Source organism: Clavelina lepadiformis, chromosome 3 (assembly GCF_947623445.1).
Source record: "Clavelina lepadiformis chromosome 3, kaClaLepa1.1, whole genome shotgun sequence".
Taxonomy (NCBI): Eukaryota; Metazoa; Chordata; class Ascidiacea; order Aplousobranchia; family Clavelinidae; genus Clavelina; species Clavelina lepadiformis.
The window spans coordinates 10,566,372-10,594,365 of record NC_135242.1 but is presented as its reverse complement, the minus strand read 5'-3'; the positions used below and the strand labels follow the sequence as shown (position 1 = coordinate 10,594,365).

General features: G+C 35.9%; 1 protein-coding gene across 3 annotated transcripts; it reads left to right on the top strand.

The window, feature by feature from the left end:
- The first annotated feature begins 3 nt into the window (after positions 1-3).
- Positions 4-27,987, top strand: LOC143449779 (uncharacterized). 3 transcript variants are annotated; one of them, XM_076950104.1, is made up of 6 exons: positions 4-207; positions 11,783-11,925; positions 18,567-18,636; positions 20,237-20,320; positions 23,318-23,507; positions 27,609-27,987. In XM_076950104.1, the coding sequence occupies exons 2-6, from the start codon at positions 11,820-11,822 to the stop codon at positions 27,948-27,950; spliced, it is 792 nt and encodes a 263-aa protein (XP_076806219.1). In that variant the 5' UTR covers positions 4-207; positions 11,783-11,819; the 3' UTR covers positions 27,951-27,987. The 3 variants fall into 3 exon arrangements, with proteins under 3 accessions (XP_076806219.1, XP_076806220.1, XP_076806221.1); XM_076950105.1 differs by lacking the exon at positions 20,237-20,320 and having other exon boundaries at positions 27,609-27,986; XM_076950106.1 differs by lacking the exon at positions 20,237-20,320 and having other exon boundaries at positions 23,339-23,507; positions 27,609-27,985.
- Positions 27,988-27,994: the final 7 nt, after the last annotated feature.

Genomic DNA, 27,994 nt, shown 5'->3' with positions numbered 1-27,994 from the left:
AAACGATAAAAGTTTGCGGTTACCTCCATCAATAACAATGAATGATAGTAAAAGTTCGAAAAAAAAATAATGTTAAATAATAATTGGGATGTTGGATATATCAAATACGTGGAATACAATACAGTGGATTACACTACTTATTGTTCCTTGATAAAGTCATCAATTGCAAAAGAGAGCTTTCAAAGCAACCAAGACACTTATTAACAGGTATTTGCGTTAAACATTTGCATAGATTTTGGAAATTAGGCATTTCTTAGGTTTAAAATAGAGAATAGCATTTCACCATCAGTCAAGCCATCCTTTCTTGAGAATGGGCGGTTAGTCTACTCTAGACTCTAGAAGAAGAATAGGCCAACCTAAAAGGTCGATGGTATAGGTCAAGGTTTGTTATGCTGTGTTAAAAGCAGACTTGCGAACTTTAAAAAACTCGATAATTTTAGTTGTGTTAGTTGTATTAGTTAAGAGAAGACTATTTCACGGTGAGTTGGTCACACAGCCCGTTGTTAACAATAGGCGGTTAAGTTAGGAGAATGGGTATGCGAAAAGTTAATTTGGGCTGTTTAAGGTTTTGTTGAAGTTGATTCAGATTAGAAGGTAGGTTTAGGTTGCAATGTTATAACTTATAACTAGGGCGATTATTTTTTGACCTAAAAATTGAAACTTTGACAACTTTTGATATTAAAAAACTTTTTTGGACAAATTTTGACGTATGAAGAACTCAAGTAGTTAAATTACGCATTATTGTACAAAAAGTTAAAATTTATTGTAGTAAAGAAGGGTAAAAATCTGAACACAGACCTAGCCTATTCTGAAAAGGGAAATGAGTTAATTACAAATCACTGCCAAAAAACTGCAGCTAAGACACAACAAATACTGTTCAATACATTTGTCTAAATAAAAGATACAAGAAGTATCTGAAGCAAAACCGAAGCAAGAGCGGCACCTAACCTACAGCTGCCGCAAAATGACTTGGACCAAAAATTTTACACGTTTTGAGGTGTGTTGAGCGTCACACCATATCAACCTAATTACTTCACTTAATGGTTTATGATTCACCATAAGTAGACAATGGGCCATTTACAACAGTATAAAGTAGGCTATATGGTGTAAAATGTAAAATGAAAAGTTCACTGACAGTGCAACCTCTACGACACCACGACAATGCAGTTTGTAAACAATTTTTGACGCTATAAATTTGACCAATTTTTGACTTTTATGACAAGTCAAAAAATAATCGCCCTACTTATAACATATACATTAGGTTAACAAGAAACTGTGCTTTGAACGCACGATTTTTTTCTGGTGAAATAGCGGCAACCATTAATTTATATTTCGCTATTGGCTGTGGGGAGCAAAAAGAATGGTGTTAATACTGCTAACCATGTTACAGCATGCTAAAACAAGAACGATACGCTCACTAACAAAAGCGAGCCAGAAAAGGCGGCAAAGCAAGATATTAGCTGATATGGAGCTATAACACGTGTCGGCAACCTTTAGCTTTGAAAGAGCCATTTGGTCTCGTTTCCATCTAACTAAAACCTACTCTGACCCCGAACACCTCATTGACTACTTTAAAAAAAAACTAACGCTACATATATAATTTAAACTAATGCTTTACAGTTACACGTAAAAGTTTAAGTGCATTTCTTTCAATATATCTATAGAGAATGTAGAACTGACTTTTTTTTCCATTTTAATAGCAGTCAACGGTCAACCTGAATGGAAAACGAAACTCATCGGTACATGGTTGGATATAAACATACACACTCGATAAACCCATTACATTTTCAAAATAGTAGTCTTTTAACGATTAACTTCACGTGATTCGTGATTTCTGCTCCTGGGCGTACAGCGGTCCACTGTACAGCGTATCCTCGTCAGGTACAAGACATACGACCAAGAACAAAAACAAAATTAGGATCACGTGAGTGGCGAGTAGTTATGAGTATTATGCCTGCGAAAATCACTGGGTAGTAATTACATAAGACTTTCCACGTTGGAATAAACCATTCTGAATAATAATCTGACAAACGCATTAAGTTATTACATTGTGACACTAATAAACACCATCATTTATTCACATTGGGTTTACCTAAATGTGCTCGCTAGCTCTGAGTCACGGGATCCAGAGCACAAAGATGAAAGAGCCGCGGGTTGCGGACCTATGAGCTATGCTATAACGATAGCGGAACAAATCAAAGTCAACTTTTGAAGCCATTCTTTGACCGTAATACTTTTCTAAGTTGCACTTACGGGAGGTTTTTAGCACTCTGTGGTTATGTACTTTCGCGTAAAGAAAGTGAAATTACAACGCAAATGTGCCAGTGTGTGAGAATAAGTCATTTCAAATAAGTTCACACCTGGCCCGACTTGCAACTCTGGGATGGCATGCATCCATCGATCCATGGTGTGGTAGACTCATAATAATTCATAATTCCGTCAAAACTGCTCGAACTTAAACTCAGGCTTGCAAAACCTTTGTGAAGTCGTTAAACAGTTTTTAAGTAGCAACCTTGTTTTCGAGTACTGTACCTCTTTATTGTTTCAGCATTTGTAACATTATATTGCTTGACAATCGATCGATCCCGGATATTGTTATCTCTGTACTGTATACAATATAATGTGAATGGTCGAGTTATACACATTAATTCACTAAAAGATGCATAAACTTTGCGTGTGTGGTGCCTTCTTAAAGTGACAGCGGCAAGCGAGACACTACAAAATAATATAGATTATGAAGACCATTAACAATAGTGTTACGTTTTGCTGTCCTCAGTCTTAGATACACAGTAGGCACATCTTTTATTAAAAGCAGCTCAGTTAAGTTGTCATACACAGCAGCTCATTTCAGGAGCTTAAATCAGGACTGACCGGGCGACTCCCTGTTGGACACGTACGAGTCGAAAGAAATACACGTGTGCTCAATCAAGCACGGAAAAGCGCACTCGGCCTCAAGGGAGAACGCAACAAAACACAGCGCAAAAACAAATGCAACACTCTCCTCCGTCCCACAAAATTGCAAACACTCAACAAATGCTTGCCCAGAAATACAACGCATGTCCTAAAAAAACAAAACGAAGTGAAAACCAGTAAGTGAACAATACAAAAATGAAGTGCAAAAAAACGATCACCCAAATAGACACCCAAACAACAAGCACATGAATCGCCAGTGACACACTTAAAATGTAAAATCGTAGTATAAGCAAAAGAATATAACAATATAAAAATATACAATCTCAATATAAAACACGTATAAAAGCACGAAAACAAAACACAACAATTTACTATTAATAACTCTATATAAACGTGCGTGAGTGATGTGAAAAAGATGCGTCGATTATCGTATTCTACCTTCGACATCTGGGTAAAAACAAGGTCTACGTTTAATGCATTGTGGACGGTTTGGAGAATGTAAAACATCATTGCTTACTAAACTGTTATTCTGAACTGCGTTCTGAATATTTTCCGGCACTATGTACACCCCTGGTCGCAGCTGATTATAATTCGTAGACGTTATTTCCGGTTCCGGACTGCAGCATGCACGAAAGTGATGGCGGTTGTTTGTCGGATATGTTGAGCGAGAATTTTTCCCTTCATTCTCGCTCACACCTTCTGAAATAGGATTGTTTATCAATCTGTCAAAATTGCCAAAACTTCTTTTCAGTCGATTAAAATGTACCGTACAGGTTTTACCTTCGTGATTTTCTATCATATAGTTTACAGGAGGAATAACTTTTTTAATAATGTAGGGGCTTTTATAAGGCAAGTGAAACTTTCTTGTTTCATCTTTTTGAAGAGCTTCGTCACGCAACAGGACTGCATCACCTTCTTTATATTGATCGTCAGACGCCTTTTTGTCGTAACGCTTCTTCATTTGCAACCTACGTTGTCCCAACCTTGATTGAACTGTTTGGTGAACCAATTTCATTCTGTCTTGCAGATGAAGGATGTCTTCACATTTTGGGGTAAAAATTGGTGCTTTACTAATAAGATCTGCAGGCAACCTCAGATTCCTTCCGGTGAGCAAGTAATGAGGAAAAACTCCAGTTTCCTCGTGAACACTTGCATTGTAAGTAGCGCTAACCGATGAGAGCGCATCATCCCAAGAAGTTGGGTCAACCTGAACGTAATTTTTTTAAATCGCAATTATGGTCTGATTGTTTCTTTCCACACCACCGTTTCCCATTGCGTGATACGGGCTGGTTCTTGTCTTTTTGCAGCCCATTAAGCGTGAGAGCTCTTGAAAAAGAATACTTTCGAAATTCCGGCCCTGGTCGGAGTGAATTGTTTCTGGGACGCCATGTATCGTCACCCAACGGTGGTAAAGCAAATAAGCAGTATCTTTGGCATTTTGAAATTTCATTGGCCAACACTGCATGTATTTTGTGTAGGTGTCACAAACGACAAGAATATAACGGTTGCCGTTTCGTGTTTCGGGTAGACCGCTTAATACGTCGATTTCAACTTTCTGCATAGGTGTATTCTCCTCTGATGGAACTAATGGGGCACGAACAATTCGCCTTGGTACTTTTCTTAAATCGCACAAGCAACACTCTTTGCAGTATGTTTCGACATCTTTGTGGCAAAATGGCCAGAAAAAACGCTCCTTTAACCTGGCAAACGTCCTTTTGACGCCCATGTGTCCACCTCCGTGAATCAAATCGTGAACAGACTTCAACACATCATTCTTCATTGTTGAGGGCACCAGCAACTGAGCATAAACTTCTTCCACAGAATTCTCGATTCTACGATATAGCATACCATTATGTAGAAAAATCTCACCAAATATATTCCAATAGTGACGCACGGCTTTGCTGTCATTTTTCACTTTTTTGCATGATAGTTGGCTTTCCTGGCTCATCCACAGAAACAGTCTTTTCAACACTGGATCTTTTTGCTGCGCCATAATAGTGTTTTCGGTTGACCATCCAGATGCTTCTGAAAAATCCATCAAACACACTTGGTATTCTTTGGCGGAAGTTGAACTTTCATGGCTGCTGTCAGTTTGAAACGGAAACAAAGGGTCTAATTGCTCTGCCCTTATAGTATCATCTGAACAAGGTCGACGGCTAAGCGAGCCGGCATTCGTGTGTTTGCTTCCTGCGCGGTGAATTAATTTAAAGTTAAAATTGCACAAGAAATCGAACCAGCGAGCGCATTGTCCATATGTGTCTCGTGATTCCCACAGCCAACGAAGAGATGCGTGATCTGTTCTAAGCAGGAACTCTTCGGTTAAATAGCATCGAAAAACCTTTAACGCGTGAATGACCGCTAGCAGCTCTTTCCTGGTTGTTGAGTAATTTCGCTCGGTTTTGGTGAGCGATCTACTACTGTACGAGACGGGATGTTCTTCGCCATCCACTAGTTGCGAAAGAACGCAACCAACAGCTGTGTTACATGCGTCTGTGTCAACAATAAAAGGTTTGGATAGGTCGGGGTATCGGAGAACTGGAGATTTTGTCAGCAATTCTTTAAGCAGCCCGAACGCCTTTTTACATTCTTCTGTCCACAAAAATCCCTGTTTATTCGAGTGCGCTAAATTGTTCAGTGGTGATGCAATCTGAGAATAACGTGGAATAAACTTCCGATAATAGGATGATAAACCCAAAAATTGGCAAACTTCTTTGAATGTTTTCGGCGTTGGCCAATTGGAAACGTCTTCTATTTTTTGTGGGTCGCACGATATCCCTTCGTGTGATACAACGTGGCCAAGAAATTTTACTTTTTCTTTAAGTAAATTACATTTGGAAGGTCCGAGCTTTAGGCCAGCTTGCCGAAGTCTGGAGAAAACGTTTTCCAAACGTTCCATATGTTCGTTAAATGTGCGACCGTACACGATAATATCGTCTAGATAAGCAATCGCACCGTTCCACTCAACGTCATTAAGCACCACTCTCATTAAGTGCTGGAAGGTTGACGGTGCATTACAGAGTCCAAATGGCATAACATTAAATTCATAGAGTCCTTTATAACACGTAAAGGCAGTTTTTGGTTTATCGGAGGGCTTCATTTTAATTTGCCAGTAGCCCGAACGAAGGTCTAAAGTTGAAAAGTAACGGCAACCAGACAATTGGTCTAAGCTCTCATCAATTCGAGGTAATGGATAACTAGATTTTTTTGTACAGTCATTCAGCTTACGGTAATCGATGCAAAAACGCATATCACCGTCTTTTTTGCGAATTAATACAATTGGACTAGCCCAGGGTGATTGAGAAGGTTGAATAATTTCTTTGTCACACATATCCTCAACTAGTTCATTTACCTTTTGCTTTTGGGGTTCAGACAAGCGTCTTGGGTGCTGTCGTACAGGGAGCGAGTCTCCAGTTTCGATTGAGTGTTCGACCAGTTCTGTTTATCCAATATCGTACGGGTGCAACGAAAATACATCACGATAGGAAGAGATTACGGAAAACAGCTTTTGGCGTTCAACTTCGGCAGTTCCAATTTGTCCAAACATAACTCATCGTGCAGTGCCTACAACTCACTGTTGGAAAACTTGTTCTCTGTAATAGGAAGAATTGAGTAAGCGTTTGTATATTGAATTTTGCCTTCACCTGCAATTGGAACAACTCTTGCAACGGAAGACCCGCTTGGAATTACAACTTCGACGTTTGATGGATTTGACAAGCGTAACTGAAGTAAATAGGCTTGTGTAGAGGTAACATACTCCGCGACTGCAACATTCCACTTCTCTTGAACGTTTTTAAGGCGTTCGATCAAAACTTCCACATCTGGCATGTTTGGTTAGCCGTCAAATGTTCCAGGGAGTAGCAGTTCGGTAAAGGGAGGAATACGTGCAAAATCTAACAACTTAACGACATGACTGTTTGCTAGGCCTGGGAATTTCAGTAGGGGAATGGTGCCACCTCCCGCTTTTAAAAAATTTTTTTCATAATCCACGATACACCGGTTATGTTGCAAATAATCAATTCCCAAGATGCAATGATCAGCGATAGAGTCGCAGACATAAACGTCGCAAGTTTCTATACAACCGGCGACTGAGATTTTAACCTTACTTCTGCCCAACATATTTATAGGCTTACCTCCAGCACCCACAAAACCTATTCCGGTTGGGCATTTTGTTAATGTTGTTTGTAGCGTATCATACAAACTTTTACTTATAACTGTAACGGTAGCCCCAGTGTCAATCAAAGCAAACACTGAACTCTCATTAATGTTTATATTGGCATACCTATGCAAGTCCGGATCCATAGTTTGAACCTGGTAGATTTCCCGTGGTGGATTGCTGTGAGTTCCGTGTATGTCAGAAGCACGTCGAAAGTTTCTTGCACGTTGCCTGTGACAGCGTCGAGCAATGTGATCATATTCCCCACAGTTAAAACACTGAAGTCTTCTTCTCTCTTCTCGAGGTTCTCTTGCTGTCTTCATTTCTTTTCGCAGCTTAGAAAAGTTCGTCCTGAAGTTTTTCGACAGTTCTTTTTAATTGGGATACGTCCTGGTGATCTCCTGTAACCGCTGCTACTTCTGACGTCATTATACGTGGTTCATGATGCGTCCGTTCTGCGTTTTCAATAATGTTCTTTGCTGTGGCGTAAAAATCCGGTTGTGCATTTTTAGAGTTATCGCGTAAGATTTGAGAGGCTTGTTGACGATCTCTCAGTCCTCGAACAAGTAGGTTGTACAGCACACTGCTGCGCATTTCATGCTGTTCGTCGTTTGGATAAGCCATTTTTCCCAATTGGGCTATAGCTTCAAGAAAGTGTCTTACGGATTCGTCAAAACCTTGAGTGCGCTGAAAGAGTTGTTGCATGGCATGCTTTTGTGAAGATAGTCCTGAAGCCGTATCTTTTGCTTGTTGAATGAGTTCGAAACTAAGCTCATAGAGTTCTTTACGACCATCGGTCATGGAGAATCTCATGTCTTCCGGCAAGCTTTGTACAAATGCATGTTTATTTGCCGCATCCGATGCTTTAACGCTGTCGCAGAAGGATTCGAATTCTTTCAGAAAAGATGAAAAACCATTGCCACGCTGGTAACGGGGCGGAGAGTAAAAAAAATTCATACTTCAGTAAAACTTGATAAAATCTTCTGTGTATCTAAGAGGTCCTGCCGTGCTCGCCAGTGTTACGTTTTGCTGTCCTCAGTCTTAGATACACAGTAGGCACATCTTTTATTAAAAGCAGCTCAGTTAAGTTGTCATATACAGCAGCTCATTTCAGGAGCTTAAATCAGGACTGACCGGGCGACTCCCTGTTGGACACGTACGAGTCGAAAGAAATACACGTGTGCTCAATCAAGCACGGAAAAGCGCGCTCGGCCGCAAGGGAGAACGCAACAAAACACAGCGCAAAAACAAATGCAACAATAGCATAGGCGGTAAAATTCAATTTCTAACTAAAAATGCTAAATAGTTGCTAAAAAACATTACCTTAAGCCTTTAAAAAAATCACACAACTGTAGCTACTCGTTTGCCCTTACACCTATAAAAGATTTCAGAAACGTCTCAGCGCTATATATAAGACAAAGAGTTAGTTGAATTGTTTTAATGATGGAATGGAAACCATAGGAAAATGCAGTTCGGTCTCTAGTTCTTGTGATGGATAATCATCAACCACTGGTCAACAAAAAATTGATGAAAGTTTATAAATTTTTTTTGACAAACACTTTAACTGTCGTTTGATATTTGGAAACTTCTTCTGAATAACTTCGTGTGAACACTCCTTTTAGTACGTTCCCAGGTTGATTTCCGGCATCTGTGCTGATAAGAAGTCGCTTATGGAAATGCCCGCTTCTTAACTTTTACACTAATTATGGTTAACAAAACAATTATTGCAAATTTACCAAAACTTATTCATAGGTAATTTTGGGGTGTTAAATCCGAATCTGATCTTAGTTTTCTTCTGCAAGCTGTAGATTTTTGCAAATCAAGATTTTTTTTAAAAAATCCGAATTTTTCGCAAAGGGGCATAACTTGTCAAATGAATTTATTGCTGACAGTCTAAAAGCAGCCTTAAGGCAACAAAATGTTCTAAAACATTTTTGTTTTTTTACGAAAAGTTGTAAGGTACCTGTACCGAATAAGGCCCGGTCCCTAATAAGGCCCATTGCTCATATTTCGCAAACCTGTGCAAATAAATGAAAGATTTTGTCCCTACATAAAAACTAATATAAATTCATGATGGTTTACCAGATTTCATCCTTGTCACGTGATCAACCGATTCGCTAGAGCACAACAAAAATTTGATATTTGCAGTTAAGGTGGTTTTGTTAATTTAGAAAAAAAGTAAGTGAGAATTTGGCCGGTTAAATGAACTGTTGTCAGCCGGCTGAAGTTTTCATGTAACAACCAACTTAGTATTGAAAAGGATAATGCACTTTTTTTTGCTAAAATTTTTCTGATGATAAAAATGTGACATTTTTTTCGTGGATGCCACATGCGCCTAATAAGGCCCATACAAGATGCTTGGCTAATTGATGTCCAGACTTCAAGTGTGGTTCCAGTCATCAGTTGGCAAATTGTTGCAGTTACTTTGATGCGCCTAGTGGAATCTTTTTAAATGTTTGTACAACTTAAAATGTGAAATTTCTAATAATGTTATATGTTGTCTATTACTATGTTTTGAATCAAAATACTCACAAAATTGGTGGGCCTTATTAGGAGCCTATGCTCCTAATAAGGCCCATTTTTTGGAATTTTTAATTTCTTTATAAAAATTTTTTGGGGGGTTGTCAGGTATTGTGGTTTTAATATGTTGTAGTCATATACCCTCACTAATAGATTACGATTTTTCAGTCTATTCTCATTTATGGTTCTTGAGTTATTTTCAAAAAAGTGTTAGGTGGGCCTTATTCGGTACAGGTACCTTATTTACAAACACATATGCACCGAAATTGGGGGAAAATGTCAAGAAAGGTATGTATGGGTTGAATCGTCTGTGGGTTGAATGGTCCTGGGTTGAAACGCCGCGGTTGAATCGTCCTTGGGTTAAATCGTCTGTGTGTTTAAAAGTCCGTAGGTTGAATCGTCCGTGGGTTTAAGGTGGCGTCAAACACCAAAAAATGCCATAAAATCCTTGTTTGTTTTATTATACAGTAAATTCACTAAAAGACTGATTACTCGAAATATCCTCTGTGGGGCACTCTGAAATTTTGCATGTCAATTTAGTATGCTTTGATCTACCATTCCGTAAAATGTCATCAAAAAAACATGGTTCAAACTTTTTTTACAGAGGTGCAAAATAAACACTAAAATTTTTGGTCTAAAAAAACAATTTTAGCTACTTTCATGCTAATTTTTAGCCTAATTCTGCACGCGACCTGGGACATTGAATCACGCCAACTGCTAGGGTAATTCCCAGTCTAGAAAACAACATCAACCATGCTGCATTCTGATTGGTTTAAATAGGTTTTTTAAAGCCCTACGTAGGATGTCCAACAAATTCATAAAGATCTTAATTTTAGGTGTTTGACGCCTCCTTAAAGGTCCGTTGGTTGAATCGTCCGTGGTTTGAAAGGTCCGTGGGTTGGAAGGTCCGTGGGTTGAATCGACCTAGAACCAAAGAAAACTGTATTGATAATTACAGCTCCACAAGCGTGTTACTGAAAAGCAATTTTACCGGTTAAACAAGGAGAGGTTTAGCATTCTGCAGTTCAGCGCGACCGATCCTAACCAACAACGTTAGTGTTCAGTCCATTTTATAGTAGTCTATGGTGAGATAATGTACTGTATATTTCAAACAAAGCAAGAATAGTTGAAAAATTTTGTTGATATTGGCCTTGATGAAATGCAAGAAGGTTTACTTATATAAGCCTTGATCACTCGCATATTCTTGAGTGTATCCATGCAAATAGAACTGTTATGCTAATCGATTTTCTCTTGTTTCCTGGTGTCCAAATAGAATCACCTTACGACGAAAACGTTTCTTGCGTTTTTCTCCATAAAAGTTTGCCGCAGCCATACACATGCAACATGTGCTCTTAACTCATAGTCCATGCTGGGCTTGCCACGAAGTCTGTGCTGCGCAGCTACTTGTTGTCCTACTTGTGACATCATTAAATTCCAAAAATTTGAAGAAGAGCTCTTGTATTGTTGCAACCTGAACACTTCAAAAGGCTCAAGGCTTCATCCTATGTATTCAAAAACCTTGAATGCTTGATCTATTTAAATATCGATGTGTTCGGAATAAAAAAAAATCTGTGAAAAATAAACTAAAAAATTTTTAAAGCTCCAATCCAGTAGCTTCATACTTTAAATATGATTGTATTTTAATATGTCACATGGTAGTGTAAATAGCACAATTTAGCAATTTTTTACAGTTGTGTTTTAGTCATGTAACATGTTATTTACTCCTCATTATTGGCCTGTATAGAAAGCTTGCATTTTAACACAGGAATATTTACGCCAAAAAATTTAAGGTCTTTGTTTACGCCATGCCAAACTCTAAACATTTTCCGCTGCAACTAGGCATAATTCTTAGTTTAACGAATAGATCTGATTGGAAACCCGTTGGCTTATATACATGTAATATTTGTAGGCTTGTTTCGTGTGACACGATTTTGTAATGCCACATCAGAAAGGCTGAAGCTGATATTTACGCCAGTGGTGTAGCGATCGCCAGATATCTCCGGCTTATCATACAAACTTTCCATACAGGATCATTAGTTTTATACAATATTCTCTTTCAAACCTCAAAGGGTGGTCATCATAATATTGTGCAGTAAAAAGTGTAGTTGAGAGACTAAATTATCCATTACTGCATAATGTTGTACTAAACTAACTAAAGCATACTGCAAGAAATCAGCAATTTTTTATGCATTTAAGTGAATGTAGAACTTCTTTCAATTTTCGATTGCCCAATATGAAGTTCTATGACAATGTGTGCACATGTAAACTCATTTCAAACGAAGATATATCTATATCAACAGTTACAATAAAAGAAAGTTCGTCTTATTCCACATCCATAAGTAAGTATATTTTTTTAGATCTGTAGTTATCTTAATAAGACTTATGGCAGCAGAAAATGACAGTATTGAGAACCCAGTAAATGGATAACGTCTTACACAAACTATGTACAACCCAGACGCTTTACTGGACCAAAAATAGAATAATTTTTTTTAATCAGGGCCGCACATTGTATGCGGTAACATATTGCATTTGATTAGGTTTAAAGTGAGGAGCAAGTCCAAAAATAAGTTTATTTTATATGAAAAAAACGCTAATAACTGAACATACTGGTAAAATATTTTGAAAAATAAATTGTAGTTAAGTAGTTCTCGGAAAAAGAAAATTGCAAAGAGTTTCACTTTGTGGTCTTCATCATGACGTAGATCAAGGCTCTTGTCATGTCATTGATTAGTCAAGTTGCTTGATAACATGTTGCTGGTTTTCTTGTTGGAGTTTAGCTTATGTCCAATTAGGCATTATGTGAAGAAATTACCAACGTGAAGCATTGTAACTGAATACATTACGATGGTTTTAAACTTAAACTATCCGGTAGCCCAATCAATTACGTCCGTGAATTTACTGTATCCTTTGGAACGCATGGGCTACTCTTCAAACCGGTACCGTACTGGTTTACATGGTTGCCCGTTGTAGGCTGTCACCAACCACGCTATTGGCAGTTAGAGCAATCTACACAGCTGTAACAGATACATACGTGATATATAGTAAGTACTGCTAAATATATGATTTTGCGAATGTTGTGTGTGATAAATTATGACATCACACGAGCCTTCATCTACAATTCTACATCATAATTAAGGCCAACTTGCGGATTCTTTTTGCTGATAATTCCTTAACGAAGAGTTATTTTTTAAAACTATTTTACCAGAATATTCAATGAGTAGTGTTTTTTCATATAAGATTAACTTGGTTTTGGACTTGCCTCCACTTCAACGAAAAGCCTGTAGGTGAAGAAAACATCATTTTAATTAGGACAATTTTGTATTTTGCAATATTTGACCACATTGTTGTAGCGACCTGTCAAGATTTGTTTGTTTGCCACACCTCCTTCGGTGTTGTTGTATTAGCAAGGGGCTGATGAACGTGAACCTAACTGCTATGTTATTCTTAGTGAAAATGGTTTGTTTCGGTCAATTTTCACTTCATTCTCAACTGGTAGGCCTATGTTGTGGCAATGGCTGGGGCTATATTAATGTTTTTGGATGACATAAAGCCCAAAGCTTTAATTGTTCTTTTAGAACTCTTTTTGTGTATTTTATTTTTGACTCCGTTGCTTATGCTATCTCTTATTGTTTCTTTAAGTGATTCCCTCAAGTCCAAATTCTTATATTCCAAAATATAGTCGTAATTACATTGAAAGAAACTATCATGTCATTTCCACAAAGACACTTTTTATCAGCTCGAGATTTTCCAGAAGAGAGATATTATAATAATCACAATTAAACCAAGATCAAATCTCTTTATCGCCAATCAGCTAAAGCCACAAGTTCTGCATAGCGATGTATCACAGAATAGTTCCTTTTTTCCACTAACAATTTGGCAACACCTTTTACCTCACAGAACTATGTCAACAAGAACACTTCAAAATTCGTAAAACTTGAAATGTACTACAGGCACTTGTAAATCATTTCCCGAAACCATATATTCATTGAAATCCGACAACTATTTACGTTTTTAAGAATTAAATGTCTGAATGAGATGACTAACCAAAGACAGTACAACTTTCTTAATACTATGCACAACTTGTAATTTGGTATGTCACTACAAAGACCGCAATGTAAAGCTTTGAAAACGTTAAGCAGAGGGGGTGGTAGATAAAATATTTAGTAAAAATATGTTAATGCACTATTAATACACTACTAATATCGAGAACAATCGTTTGCGTAGTGGTTTATTAATACTTATCCAAAATTAATACACGTGTTAAAAAACAAAAAATTGATTCAGTTTTGGTTATGTTACGTATAGCATTCGAACAAAAAGAGTATAGAGTATAGCTTTCCTTAACGCACGTATTTTACTCCATAAGTTGTTACCCCTACGCCAGATGACCACTTTCAAACTTTGGCTTTGTGCGACTCGGTAACCTTGGTGATAAACTACATGGTCTGTTGAAGGACGGCAACATGCCATAAACTAGGCTCCGCAGAAGTGTTCGAACAGGTTTTGCAGTTGTGCTAATTAATTACGCCAGTAGAAAACGATCACCACGATTCGAAGTTACAATGGTAACACCAATTAATTATTGGAGTAATACTTGAACGAGTAACGCAAGAGGTCTAATACTGGATTGAGTCCCAGTACCCGACTCGAACCATTCCTAGTATTTAACGATTGCTTTGCTTCTGTGTGGCGTGTTAATTCTCGTTGCCAATTCTATCTCCATTCGAAATACTGTAAGCCCATTTGTCGCATGTGTGAGTGTCTCTTATTTTTAGGCAATTCTGCATTTTCTATCACCGTTATATTGTTCAAGATAAATTCAGAAGAGATTTACTTTGAAAATTCTTTAGTGCATTAAAGTAAAAGTATTTATATTTGACAACGATTTTTAAAAAACTTTTATTACAGTGCTTCTTGTCGCAATCTTGTGTGCAAGCTGATGGTATTGGGCCGAAAAAGGCAGATGTCGTTTTAGCTGCAGCGCACGTTGGAATATAAATCGAATAATACCGGTAGTAAATGAAAAATTAAATGAAAACTCATTTTTAACGGCAATGTTTGCTAAATGTATAGGCCAATTCAAAACAAAGTTTGCTGTTAGGCTGCACAATAACTGAATATCAAAACCAGGGGGCGAACCTACTATATTCTTCCACCTATAACACTGGCCAACAGCCAACTTTAAACAGAGATGGGATTAGGTGATTCTTGAAGGGTTTTTGACGCTGATTTCGAAAATGCCATTTTTTTGTTTCTAGCACATCTGGTTTTCAAGATATTTGCATTTTAAATCTTTAGTTGTTATGCTATAATAGCCTATTATAGGGAGAATCTTTTGCCAACCTTTTGCAAAATAAGTGGTATATTGAGCAATTTATTCCACATGTAGATAGTGCTTATGGCACTGCAGCAGAAAATGTGAAATAAACTGTTTGGTTTTCACAATGTTTGTTAATGGCAGACTTCAATCAATATTTTAGTAGTGTATACTGTTCAATAGATTTATTTGTGCCATGTATTGATCGACTGCTATTCTGCCTTTGTTATGTGAAGAAAGTGCAAGAACAATCCCGATCTATTTTGTTATATTTGGTGCAGTTTTACAATCAAAGGCAAGCAACGAAGTATCACTTCAGATATCAAAAAGATTTACAAGTTGTACTTTGGCTGCCCATGACGACACCAAGACAAAAAGTGGGCATTACATTAAATACGTACAGGTTGTTCAACTGGTTTACACAATTGGCTACACAAACGATTGTCATCGATGCCTTTTGCTATTCCCATGATATGGCGAGAACCAAAAGACCACATTCAAGACTGCTATTTTTGCCTTGTAAGTGTAAAAGGGTTTTGTTCAAAAACTAAAATTGCATATCCCAACTTAGATTCAGCGAGGAGACCTGTACCCCATGATGCTTCACTTCCTGTTCCACTTCCTAATGGAGGCCTTGAATCTGTTCCTGATGAAGAAACCTGGACCTGGCTGCAACATTCACAGTAGACGGACCTCTTTAATACTGCCACGACATTAATTACTTGTTTCAAACAATTTGGTGAAGCACACATTGTTGATGAGTGGCGAATTTTGATTGACTCTTCGAAGAGATATTTGACAACTGTGTTGTTGCTCAATGGAAATATGAAATCGTCTAATCCTATAGCACATTATGTTCATCTGAAAGAATGTTATGAAAGCATCATAGTCCTTCTGGAAGCTATTCAGTACAATGCTTACAAATGGAGTGTTTGCGGAGACCTCAAAGTCTTCTTTCCAGAAAACCTTGGTGCAGCTAGTGACGAGTAAGTTGAATGATTTAACCTGGACATTCACACTATAGAAGCTCGTTACCAAGGTTTTTGAAATGAGGGAATGATGGGGGACTACTCCTGGATTTTATATTGTGATGACCCCAGTCATGTGTACCAACAAGTCATGTGCTAAACATTTTTAAGCGCCATGTATCATAGCTGTGTATTGTTTTTAATGCTTTTTTCTGAAAACACGGATTCGATGATATGTTGAAAATGGGATGAGCTAAGGAAAAACTAAAGGTAGATTCGGAATCAGAGCAAAAAATACATCTCAAATTATGTACTTGCGTTCTTGTTTAAAAAAAGGTGAAGTTTAGTTGACCTGTGATAAGCTACAGCTCATACAACGATGAAGCTGACCAATAAAGATGATGATGCTTTTTATCCAAGGAATGTCTTCAGAGTTGCCTTCTACTACCGCAGTTACGAATTTCTTCTTTACACCGTAAAACCATAAACAAAATCCATTAGATTACAACTTTTCAATTACGATTTAGATTAGTCGTACAACTAATTATGGCGATTGCAATAGTGAACTGTAATATTTTATATAATTGGCATTTTAATAAGCAATTGTGTGTTCTCTGGCTATAGAAAAATATAACATTTAAAAACGTGCGTGTTGGGTTCGATGGCTATACATTGCTATCCCGTTAAACTATGACACGTATCCGTGTAGTAGAGTAAACTGCTTTTCAAGTGCTTGTAGTACGTAGAGTGTTACGAATTTAGTAGTGTTCTATTTTGTTACGTTAGTAGTGTTGTCAAGTTGTTACTGGTCAGAAAGGAGTTATTCTGTGATACGATCGATATCTAGAACGTGTGGACTCAGCTGATTGGCCATAGCAAAAAAGATAAATAGAATTGATCTGGGTTTAATCGCTCTCTCCTGATAAGATCTCCTTATAAAAATTCTGGTCTTATGAAAGGTATCTAAAAAGTGAATTTATAGAAATGACATGATACTTTCTTTTGATGTAATTGCGACTACCTTTTGGAATATAAGAATTTGGACTTTATGACAACCGAACCATAACCATGTGACTCTATGCTACGTCATAAGCCTATGTTTGGAAAACATCTGCATCGGAAACGATCATGTGAAGACCTCGTGATCAAAAACATGATTGAACTGGTACAACAATTTGAAAACACATACGTCAGAATTGAGAGGTGAAAATTAACCAAGATGGTTCAACTTTTCGAATTTAACAAATGAATCACAAGATCCCAAAATATTTAAGGAAATAACCAATTGAGCTAGGTCTCCAAATGGCAGATATTCTTTCACAAAATCTCTACACTTACCTTGCTTTTCTCTTGTTGGTGTGCAATAAACTGAACACTGTGTGTATGGTACAGGTTTTTTCTTTCGTAACTTCACAGTTTTCATCCATTTCCCTAGTACTTAATTGTCTTTAGGAAAATGGAAAAATGGTATACGTTCTGTTCCCCTTTGCCTCAGCTTCAGTAAACTGCAAGTACAATAGACATTATTTATATTTTTAATGTGGGTCGCCTAGGTGCAGTAATTAATATCTGTACAATAAAAGAATAGCAAAAATGTTTAAGCAATTAAAAATTTTATAGAATTAAAATAGACTTTTTGAGATTGAAATGATCTACATCTGCAAATAGAAAATCAAATCTTTCTAGGAAATTTTTCGCTGTGTAAAGTAATATTAGTTTATTAATCTTTATAGATTGGAATAAGTCTTTAATAGAAAATGCCTAGCAAAAGGGAGGTCTAGTGTAGAAGTGCATAATCTCAACCTTTGATGCACTTCTATACTAAATCTTTGCTACTCAAATTGTGAACTTATGCACTAGACTAGGCAATAGACTTCAAGAGAGATGTCTGTAAACTGTTAAACTAGGTTACTTATCTTATTAGTTTCTCTCCCGAAGTGGATCTACTTAATAATTTCATAAAAAAAATTCAATTTCCTAATTAATTTCTTAATATTACAGCAATAGCCTAGTTAGGTCTAAGTGTATGCGCACAAATGGCACTAACAACTGCTTTCGCATTGGACTAGCCTAGGTCTGGTATATAAATAACTTGAATGACCTCCCGGTACTTAACCAGCCTCAAAAACAAGCTTTCTCAGTCTACAAATAATAAAAGGTTATCAAACATTTCTGAGATTCAGCACCAAATACGAACAAATACAATTCTAAACTTATCAAGAATCACCAACCTGGAAATTAATTATAAAAGAAAACCTTTCGCTACGGCAAATTTGGTACTCACGGCGTCATAGCCTTGGACTGAAGCAGATATTCTCGCCATGCGTGAAATTAGGTTGCTGCAGCATGTCCAAATTTTGAATGTTTATACTCGCCGTAAAACCTTAACCGATTATTATAATTTTGGCATTATTGTTTTCAGTACAAATAGTACTTTAAAAATAAAAACTCTAATTTCGGGACAATTTAAAAATCAAAAAAATATTTTGAGATGATTTTTAATAACGCAACAACATGCGAATTTCTTTTAAAACATGGCACCTGTACCTTGCCAATACTATTTCTAAACGTGCGAAACACAAACACTATCAAACTATAAAAAGGCCTTCTTACAGCTAAAACAAGCTATCAAGAAAAAATAACTTATAATTAGTTACATCATGTAAGATGTAAAATCTATCTTTTTACTTTTTAGACAGTACCAGGAAAGGCACGAAGGCATCTGTGATAAAGGAAGATAATGAAAAACACATTTCTCAGAAAAGGTAAACAAGGCTTTCTTTTAGAACTCCTTGACTGTTTTATCTTTTACTCCGTTGCATATGCTATCTCTGATTGTTTCTTTAAGTCAGCACAACATTCATAAAGTCTAAATCAGGGCTACTCAACTATTTTTAGCAAAGGTCCAGTTACAAAAGTTTAAAATTTGCTTAGGTCCGTTATAGCTCTCATGAAATAATTTACAGTCATACAAATGTAATACGGTATAACTATATACAAAATCCGGTAAAGCGGAATTACCAAAAGCAGTAAGCGAAATGTATTTATTGTTTTGTTGGTCACAGTTAGTGGGAGAATTGGCATTTTTTATTTCTTGCTAGTTCTCTTGGTTCTAAAGTGGTGAGAGCGAGTCGAAGACAGTGGTGAAGGTTTTCATTGGTCATACAGATGCGAAATCTATTCTTTATAAAGTTCATGTTTGAAAATGCTGATTCACAGCTGTAAGTAGACCCAAACACAGTGAGAATTTGCACTGCTAATTTGCGAAGAGCAGGATAATTATTTGGGAATCCTTCCTTTGACCAAAACTTCTGTGGTGTATTATCACAGAATGATTTTTTCACTGCTATGTTCTTCTGGTATTCAATAAGCTCCAGTTGAATTTTTGCTGCATCTACCCATTTACATATGTCCTTCGCTTCAACTGAGAATTCTTTAATGTCTGTTACTAGAAAGGGGTTTTTAATGAACAGCAGCAATTGTTTGCCAAGAGAAAAGTCTTTAAATCGCATTGCAAAGTTTCATTGTGCAATTGCAATCGCATTGTGACGTCAACGAGGCTTTTTTGAAATTGTGCTATTGTATGCTATTGTCTGCTGTTTTTTTGTTTTTGCAAATTAACGATAATGGATTTGGTTTTGTTAAGAAACTAAGTAAATACTGAGATAGATAAGGTCTGGATTCAACACTGAAAGGGTCCGCATTCGGACCGCGGTCCGACAGTTGAGTAGCCCTGGTCTAAATTGTTATATTTTCCAAAATATAGTTGTAGTCACATCAGAAAAACAATTTCGTATCCATTTCTCATCCGAATAGAGCTATCAATTAAATATGATGATGAATAAGCGACAACGGAAAAAGAGAGCGGTTTGAACCAAGCCTAAGTTTTTATATCGCTTAGGAGCCAATCAGCGAAAGACATGTTACTTGCATCGTGTTACGTATAGATCGCATTTTTACAATAATAACTAAAATGTAACATATTCTACGTCACCGAAGCTTTTCACCACAAGCACCATCCAACTTCATACACTCTAAAATGCGACGCTACTTGAAAACACTCATAACTGGGTAAAACATGTCGGTTTAGGAATTCAATGTTTGAATAACATGATTAACCAAGGATCATGCAGCTGTCTAAATATTACATTTCATCTAACTGGAGAACACACAATCGCTTCTTAAAATGCCAATTATATAACTTATTACAATTCACTATTACAATCGCCATAGCTCTTTGAGAGCATACGGCTGAGTCGTGTCAAGGCACTTAAAGACTCGAATCGAGCTCGAGCCTTAAATCTTCCGCACCAAGCTAACTCTTCCTACATGAGCAAGCTTAAAACCTGCTTATGATAAAAAAAGTGTTTTTCAGGTAAACGCTTCTGCACAATCACGAACAGACAGCAAGTTAAAGACAAAATATGCTTTACAAGATGTACCACAAAAGTAATACGATTTTCAATTATTCTACTAAGTAGGAATATCTAGTAGGTCTTACGGACTGTTTGTTCTGGCCTTTTGAATTACATTTACAACTGAAAAATACGTTCCTAATTTGATACTCCAATGATAAAATGCTCATGGAGGCTGAAGCATTGTAATAAAAAAATAGTTTCTTTTTGTTTTATTTCACAAACTGAATTGCTCAACCAAAACCCTCACAAAACTTTTTCCAATACATATTGGTTTATTTTACGATATTAAGTCCAATGGTTAATCTTGATTAATTATACTTCTCATGTTAAACATGTGAAAAAGCAAAAGTTTAGTAGACTCGAATCCTTGCAAACATAACTATACGCACAAACGTGCTCAGCTCAATTGTACACAATATGTCGCTTTCATGGTCCACTCAAAACCAACGAACGTTATACAATGCAGCTTGATTGTATTCGCATGAGAGATTAAAAAATCTTGTCCGTTTGGGGCTTAAAGTTACCAACAGACATGTAAAATAAGTTAATAAAATGTAATAAAAACTTCAACAGGAGACCCGAGAGACCAAAAAAGACAGGTCCTCGCTCTGAATAATTAATTAATCGAATATAGAATCCATCCAAAGGCCACTTTTTTGTCAGGTAGGCAACTACTCATGCCTGAAGCAAATGCGAGACACCAATCAGAAAAGGCCACACAATGATTATGCTTTCCATCCCATCGAAACACTGAGGCGCCAAAAAACAAAATCAAACAAGAAAATGGTCAAAAGATATCAGAGTGATACAACACTAACAAAATAGATAAAGCGTGGAAAAACACATGTAAAACAAATAAACAACGGTGTGAAATATTATTTTGCCATACAATGAAGACCGAAAATCGACCGAAACTTTTTGTGATTTTCTTTTGCCGGTAACTAACTCATGAATTATTTTTAAAAATGTTTTACCAGAATATTCAGTTAATAGTGTTCTTTCATATAAGATCAACTCGTTGTTGGACTTGCCCCTCACTTTATGTAATAAAAATAACGGTATCGTGACGCAAATTACCACAGTTAGTAAAATGTCTAATGATCTTTATAGCGAATAAAATCAGACTCAAAAGAAGTAAAAATATTTAAGATTTTTTTCTTTCGTGCAGTTCCAGCTTTGTTTGTGCAAAAAACAAAGAATATTGAATATTCTTGCTCTTAGAAAAAACACTTTAGATTTGAAAGCACGAGTACTGTCCTAACATTTCTGTAAATAAAATAAATGAATAACAAAGTAAACAACACAAACGTCAGCCTATACCATTTGTGCAAAATTTGCTATTCAGGCATTGGCAAATAGCTAATAGGCTAGAACACTGTTAGAATCAGCAACTTGGTTTAAACACGAAGTTTTGCACAACTTATAAGTTTTACGCTTAAAGGACTGTAGGACTATGTTAAACGATGCAAAGTAAAATTTTTCTTATTTTGTAATCTTTTAGAGGCATAAAATTTAACGCGCTTACTTTTCCTTTCAAATCAAGTTCAAAGAGGATTCTCCGTTGTTACATTTTTTTAAACCTTAATATGTTTGTGTTTTTTAATGCAATTATCTTGAAACTTCATTGGTTTCTGGTATGTTTGGGAAAATCAGAAAAAAAATTTTTCGATTCAAAATTTTTCATCAGAAGTTAATTTTTTCGACAAAAATTACTGCCATTCTGTTAAGGTAATATTTAACTTTTTTTTTCCCTTAAATTCATTTGTCTAAGTGTAATTAACATATTCAATTATTTTCAGATCAATCACATAACTATTTCAATGGAAAAATTGCCAAAAACCTTTGAAAATAACGACTTTTCAGCATTTAGTAACTCCTTATGTTTTATGTTTTTGTAAGAAATTTAAGCAAGGTGGTGGCAACAATCAAAGCCAGTATTCGTGTAAAAAAAATATTCATTGAAAGATGCGCTAAGAAGCTATTATTGGAAATGTGAAGGGTTCTTTGACATTTTTCGGCATTTCAGCCCGAAGAGTGTAATATAGCGCTATACTCACTTATATTTCAACATATCATTAACCTTTGCTACTAAACAAGCCCGGTCACCTAGTTGAGTTTTAGTATCCACCAAGATGTAGTATAAAAGTACTTAATACAGAATTTTGAGCAAATTCTCGTACCTGGAATTCTTACACCAAATGCTTAAACTTTTTTCCTTACATTTTTTCCAAAAAAGCATCCAAAAAAGTCTAACTTTGAATCAATAAAGTAGACACAATATGTCTACTTTAGCCTAGCCTTAGACCTACACTCAGCAAACGCCATAACAAATTAACATAACATACGCACCGTAACTACTGCTACTTTTTTATAGTGACGTCTTGCACGCGAACTTCGTCACAATCGCCCTGTCGCCATTTCAAAATTCATTAAATTTTTTAAACAGTTTTTTAAGCTTTAAATGATGGTTGTTTTAACATTTCTGTGAAATTCGCTGACTACAACAGCCGAATGGCTTGCCTGGCGACCATTTCCGACTGCTACATCTTACTGTGTATTGAAGCGGGACCTGGCCAGAATAATTTATCACCTCTAGAACATTTGCGTTACTATTTCGATCCGTGAAAGAGTTGGCCAGCCAACTACCAATTGTTTTTCCTATTGTGATGTAATAAGGGCTGCTATCTTTGTCATAATTATGCCACGTTTTTACAACTTATTTATGGCATGTTTACTGCTTAACCTCTACATATTAGTAGTAGATAATAACATCACTAATATCAGTAACAATAAGGAGTGTAACGTTACCCATAAAGTCTCTTCATACTTTAAATACAAGGTGTTCACAAAGTCTTAAGACTAGATATTTATATATAATATATACTTATATATAATACTTCTATAATAAAATATTTTTAATTTTATAAATTTCAAAAAACAATTGTAAAGAATACTATTTATGAAAAACCTGTGATTTAAACAGTGAAATAGCTGTTCACAGCATTAATTTTAATGTATTTACCTATAGATTTTCAAATAAAACTTGCAGAGGTCTGTCCACAAAGGTAGCTAAATGTGCAAAATTAGCTTATCAAAAGATGCCTTCTATTTGTGCAATGCTTGGTGAAATGGACGAAACACAGAAAAAAAGAGGACTACCCAGTAATATTAAAAAGAGTGTTCATTGTAGAAGTGATCAATTAATGCCTAATGAAAAGGTGACGCTCGTTTGTTAGACTTAATTGTATTTGGTTATTTTTATGCCAATAGTTTTGACATCTTATCCTTAGCCCAAGTGAAGTTTGGACATTAGGCGTACGTAAGTTAGGCCTAGATTTCTTACCACAAAAGCTCTGATTACTGAAGTCATCTATTTATAGTGAATTCGATCATGCATTTAAAAAATACATATCAAATATATGATATACATTGGTTTTTACTGTGTAGTAGACTAGTAGTGTAGTAGGACTGTGAAGTGAAGTTGGCTGCAAGCACAACTTCTGTACCTGTCAAATGACAACTCAAATGATAACTGACGAATGACATATGCCGCACTGTTAATGATGAAGCTGTAAAAATAGTAAACTGCCATGACGATTACACAAAATATTACCCTTTGTTAGATTTCACAAGAATGGTAGACGTCAGAGTTATTCTCAGGGCTCCTTTCACGTATAAAAACGTTTGCTCCATATTTGATCTCTAAAGATGTTTCGTGGCTTTCTTGAATTTTAACTTGCCAAATGATTACTTCGATTTATTATAATAACCGCTAGAGCCCCGAAAGGTAATACAAATGCTTATTCCCTGTCATTTAATGTTCTCTAAACAATCAAAGCTTCATATTTGTATTGAAGTGCGACCTGGCAATATCTTCTTGGTTATAGTTAGCGACCGGCAAGTCGCGACAATGCTATATTATTTTCAGCATATTAGGTAAGCACAATATACATTTTCGAATAATGTCATGCCAATAACAAAGAAAAATTAACTTAATCATAGAAATGTATGCACTCAAGAAATTATAAAATATAGATTCCATAACGATTTGAAATAATTAATTACAACAGGTCAACTAAATTTCACTTTTTTTAAACGAGAACGCAAGTATATTATTTTTGCTCTGATTCCGAATCTGCCTTTAGTTTTTCTTTAGCTCATGACATTTTCAAGATATCGTTGAATCGGTGTTTTCTGAAAAAAGCATTAAAAACAATACAAAGCTATGATACTTGGCACCTAAAAATGCTTAGGATATGATTTTCTTTTGTAAAGATGACTGGGGTGTTCACGGTATAACATTCCATTGTATTGAATACCTTCCAGAAGGACTTCGATACTTTCATAATATTCTTTCAGATGATCAGAATGTACTATAAGAATAGATGGTTTTATATTTTTTATACTTCGAAGAGTCAATCAAAAGTCGCCACTCATCAACAATGTGTGCTTCATCCTATATTTGAAACGAGTCATTAATGTTGTGGCAGTAGCAAAGAGGTCCGTCTACTATGAATGCTGCGGCCAGGTCCAAGATTCGCTTTTTGTAATGACTTATTACTACATCTTTCTAAAGGGATATGCAATTTTACTTTTAGTTTTTGAAGAAAACCCTTTCAGCAATCAGAAATCAGCGTCAAAACCTTTCGATTGTAGTAAACAAAAAGTCTCCTCTAGCGCAATCATTTTCGTCTGTAAAGATATAGTATCCTTTCGACCGCATAGGCTACCTGACAAACAAACCGGTACAAACCGGTACAAAGTACTGGTTACCGTGGTTGGGCGGTAAGCTGTCACTTGTCAAACTGTTGGCAGTTAGAGCAATCTATACAACTGTAGTAGATACATGCAAATCATACGTGATATACGGTAAGTATTGCTCAATTTAGGAATTTGCGAATGTTGTCTGTGATTACCTATGACATCGCAAGAGTCTTGAGATACGTTACAATTAAGGCCAATTTTGCGACTTTTCAGCATGTAATAACTCCTTTATGCGTTGGCTTTTGTTATGAAATTTTAACAATTGGTGGTAACAGTCAATACCAGTATTCGTGTAAAAGAACAATTTCATTAAAAGATGCGCTAAAAAGTTAGGACTCTAAGTGAGAATGGTACTTTAGCGATTTTCGGCATATCGGCTCAAAATGGCGTAATATAACTCTACTCACTATTTTTCAACGAATTATTCAAACTTTAGGTCATTTTTTCAAATGTTAAACCATAAGATGGTTATACTGAGAAAAATAATATAATCATCTCTTTCACATTAATAACGTGACTATTTTGATAGTAAGTCGCCAAAAACTTTTCTTTGCATTAAGATATTGAGTTGACATTTCATTGGTAAATGGAAAAAATCCTCTTCAGTATTTAGAGAAACTGACAACTTCATTTAAACCCACACTACAGAGTTGTGAGCAGAAACGTTAGGGTTACTTTCACGACTTTCGGCATAGACGCTAAAACGCAAATGGTACGTTACTGTATACTCACTACAGTATAATAGTAAATTTACTTTAACGCCTTACCTTAAAAGACAAGACAAAAAGTAAAAATTTCTTAATTATGATATTATTTTTTTAAGGATGAATAACGAAACATTGTATTTTCCAACCTTTTTTTAGCTGTTTTTAAAATTTTGTTATGGAAATCTAATGAAACAATGTTAACACATCTTTGGATGCTTCCATTTGTTAAAAAATCTTTTTAATTCCTACCCTTTTCCTTTATAACTCACATCCAAGTGGATTTTCCAAAAGTGCTGTGACGTAGGGCTACAACTTTCTTTATTTCGAGGAATCCTCATTGAAATTTACTTCCAACACGATTACCTATTAAGCTCTTTTTATATCTCGCAACATACCGTGTTTCTCCGAAAATAAGACCCTATCCTAAAAATAAAACCTAGCCTGAATTTCGAGAATGATGTAAATATAAGCCCTGCCTTCAAAATAAGACCTAGTCAATAGCGCGAAAGTGCAATGACCTGAAGTTACTTCAAGTTACGAAAGAGTAAGTGCAAACATTCGGCCGGAAATACAGTAAAATGAAAACTTTGTTGGAACTTTGGAATCTAGTTGTCACGAGATTATTTTTATGCACCCGTTTTAGAGTCATCACATTATACACTGTCTTTTTCGCACCACTCTCACAGGTTGATTTAGTATTTTAGTAAAATGTGTGGGCCAACTTCTGTTTTTATTCACATTGTGTCATTTTTATGCATGTTCGTCAGGTTTTATGTTTGCTCACGTGCGGCCGTATTTTACTTGTTTATATGTACGCAGGTTTTTTAGTCGATCTCTTGTGACCTCTTACATCGCTCCCACTAGGACCTCATTACTACTTAGCCACCCGCGTATTCACTCAATGCGTGGAATTTGTTTTGGTTATGGTGCTGCACTCGGCTGGGAAGTGCTGGTTGAGTGTTGATTCAGTTACTTTTGGGTTTTATAGAAGTAGGATGGATGTTTTTATCGAAGAAAATGCAATTAAATGTTAGTGAGAAAAAAGAGCTAATTGACTAGCTGTCAAGCGGGATGTTACCTGGTTAAGAAAAAGTTTGGTTACATAGTAACATCCAAGACATTACAGAGGACAACGATAGGCCTATAATCATTTTTGAAGAAACATAATTCTCTACTTTGTTTTTAATAAATGAAAATAAAAGACATCGCCTAAATTAAGCCCTAGTTTCATATTTTTAAGCGAAAAATAATAATATAAGCCCTGTCTTATGTTCGGAGACACACGGTACATAGAACATACAATTTTAATGACATTTACGTCCGGTCACATGATAAAGATATAATACAATTTATGAAGAGTATTTGGGATACTTCGGAAATATCGCATTTTCATGCAAAATTGTTTGATACGTTAAGATAATATTTTCAAATTTTATGGAAGTAATTACAGTCAATGCAAAGTCTATGCAGCTTATCAATAATCAATACTCGAATTTTCTTAACATCAATTAAGTTGGTTACAACTCTTTACGTGTATGAGGTGATTGGGCGGCTGCTTGAGAGGCTGCAGAAAGTGTATTAAACAGTAAGCTACAGCATTAATCGTTCTTTTTGTAGTGTAATACGCTAAGCCTTAAACCTTAGTTAGGATTACGTTGGGAAAGGACTCCTGAGAGTTTGTGATTTTACGCCCCAAAAGCTGCTTATAAACCTATTGAAATAAAATTTCATATTTTAATATAGGTTATACGGTAACTTTCACAAAGTTACTTTTCTATGCTAGATCGCAATTTACGCGATGGAATACAACAGTATGTTTGTCTGTTAGAACTTACATATCTGTTTTAGCTGAAAGTTACAACACGAAAAAGAAACAAAGCAAGCAGAAGAACACCAGATTTCTTTAAAAAAAAATGCAATCTTTGTGTAAACAATTTACACAAAAATGATTCTTCAGATTCAAGTTCATTATCATCTCATAATCTTGTTTCTATTTACAACAAAAGAAAAAGAAAGAAAGCAAGAAAAAGAAAGAAAGCAAGAAAAAGAAAGAAAGCAAGAAAAAGGAAGAAAGCAAAGTGCATTTTTTCTGATATAAAACGTTCTAGAAAAAAGAAAACGAGAAAAAAAGTCCGTTGCATTGCAAAAAAAATTTGTCAAAAGGATAAAAGGTTTTACTGTCTCTGGTGAATAAACGTACAAAAAACAAAGGATTTCGTGAAATTTAAAAAATA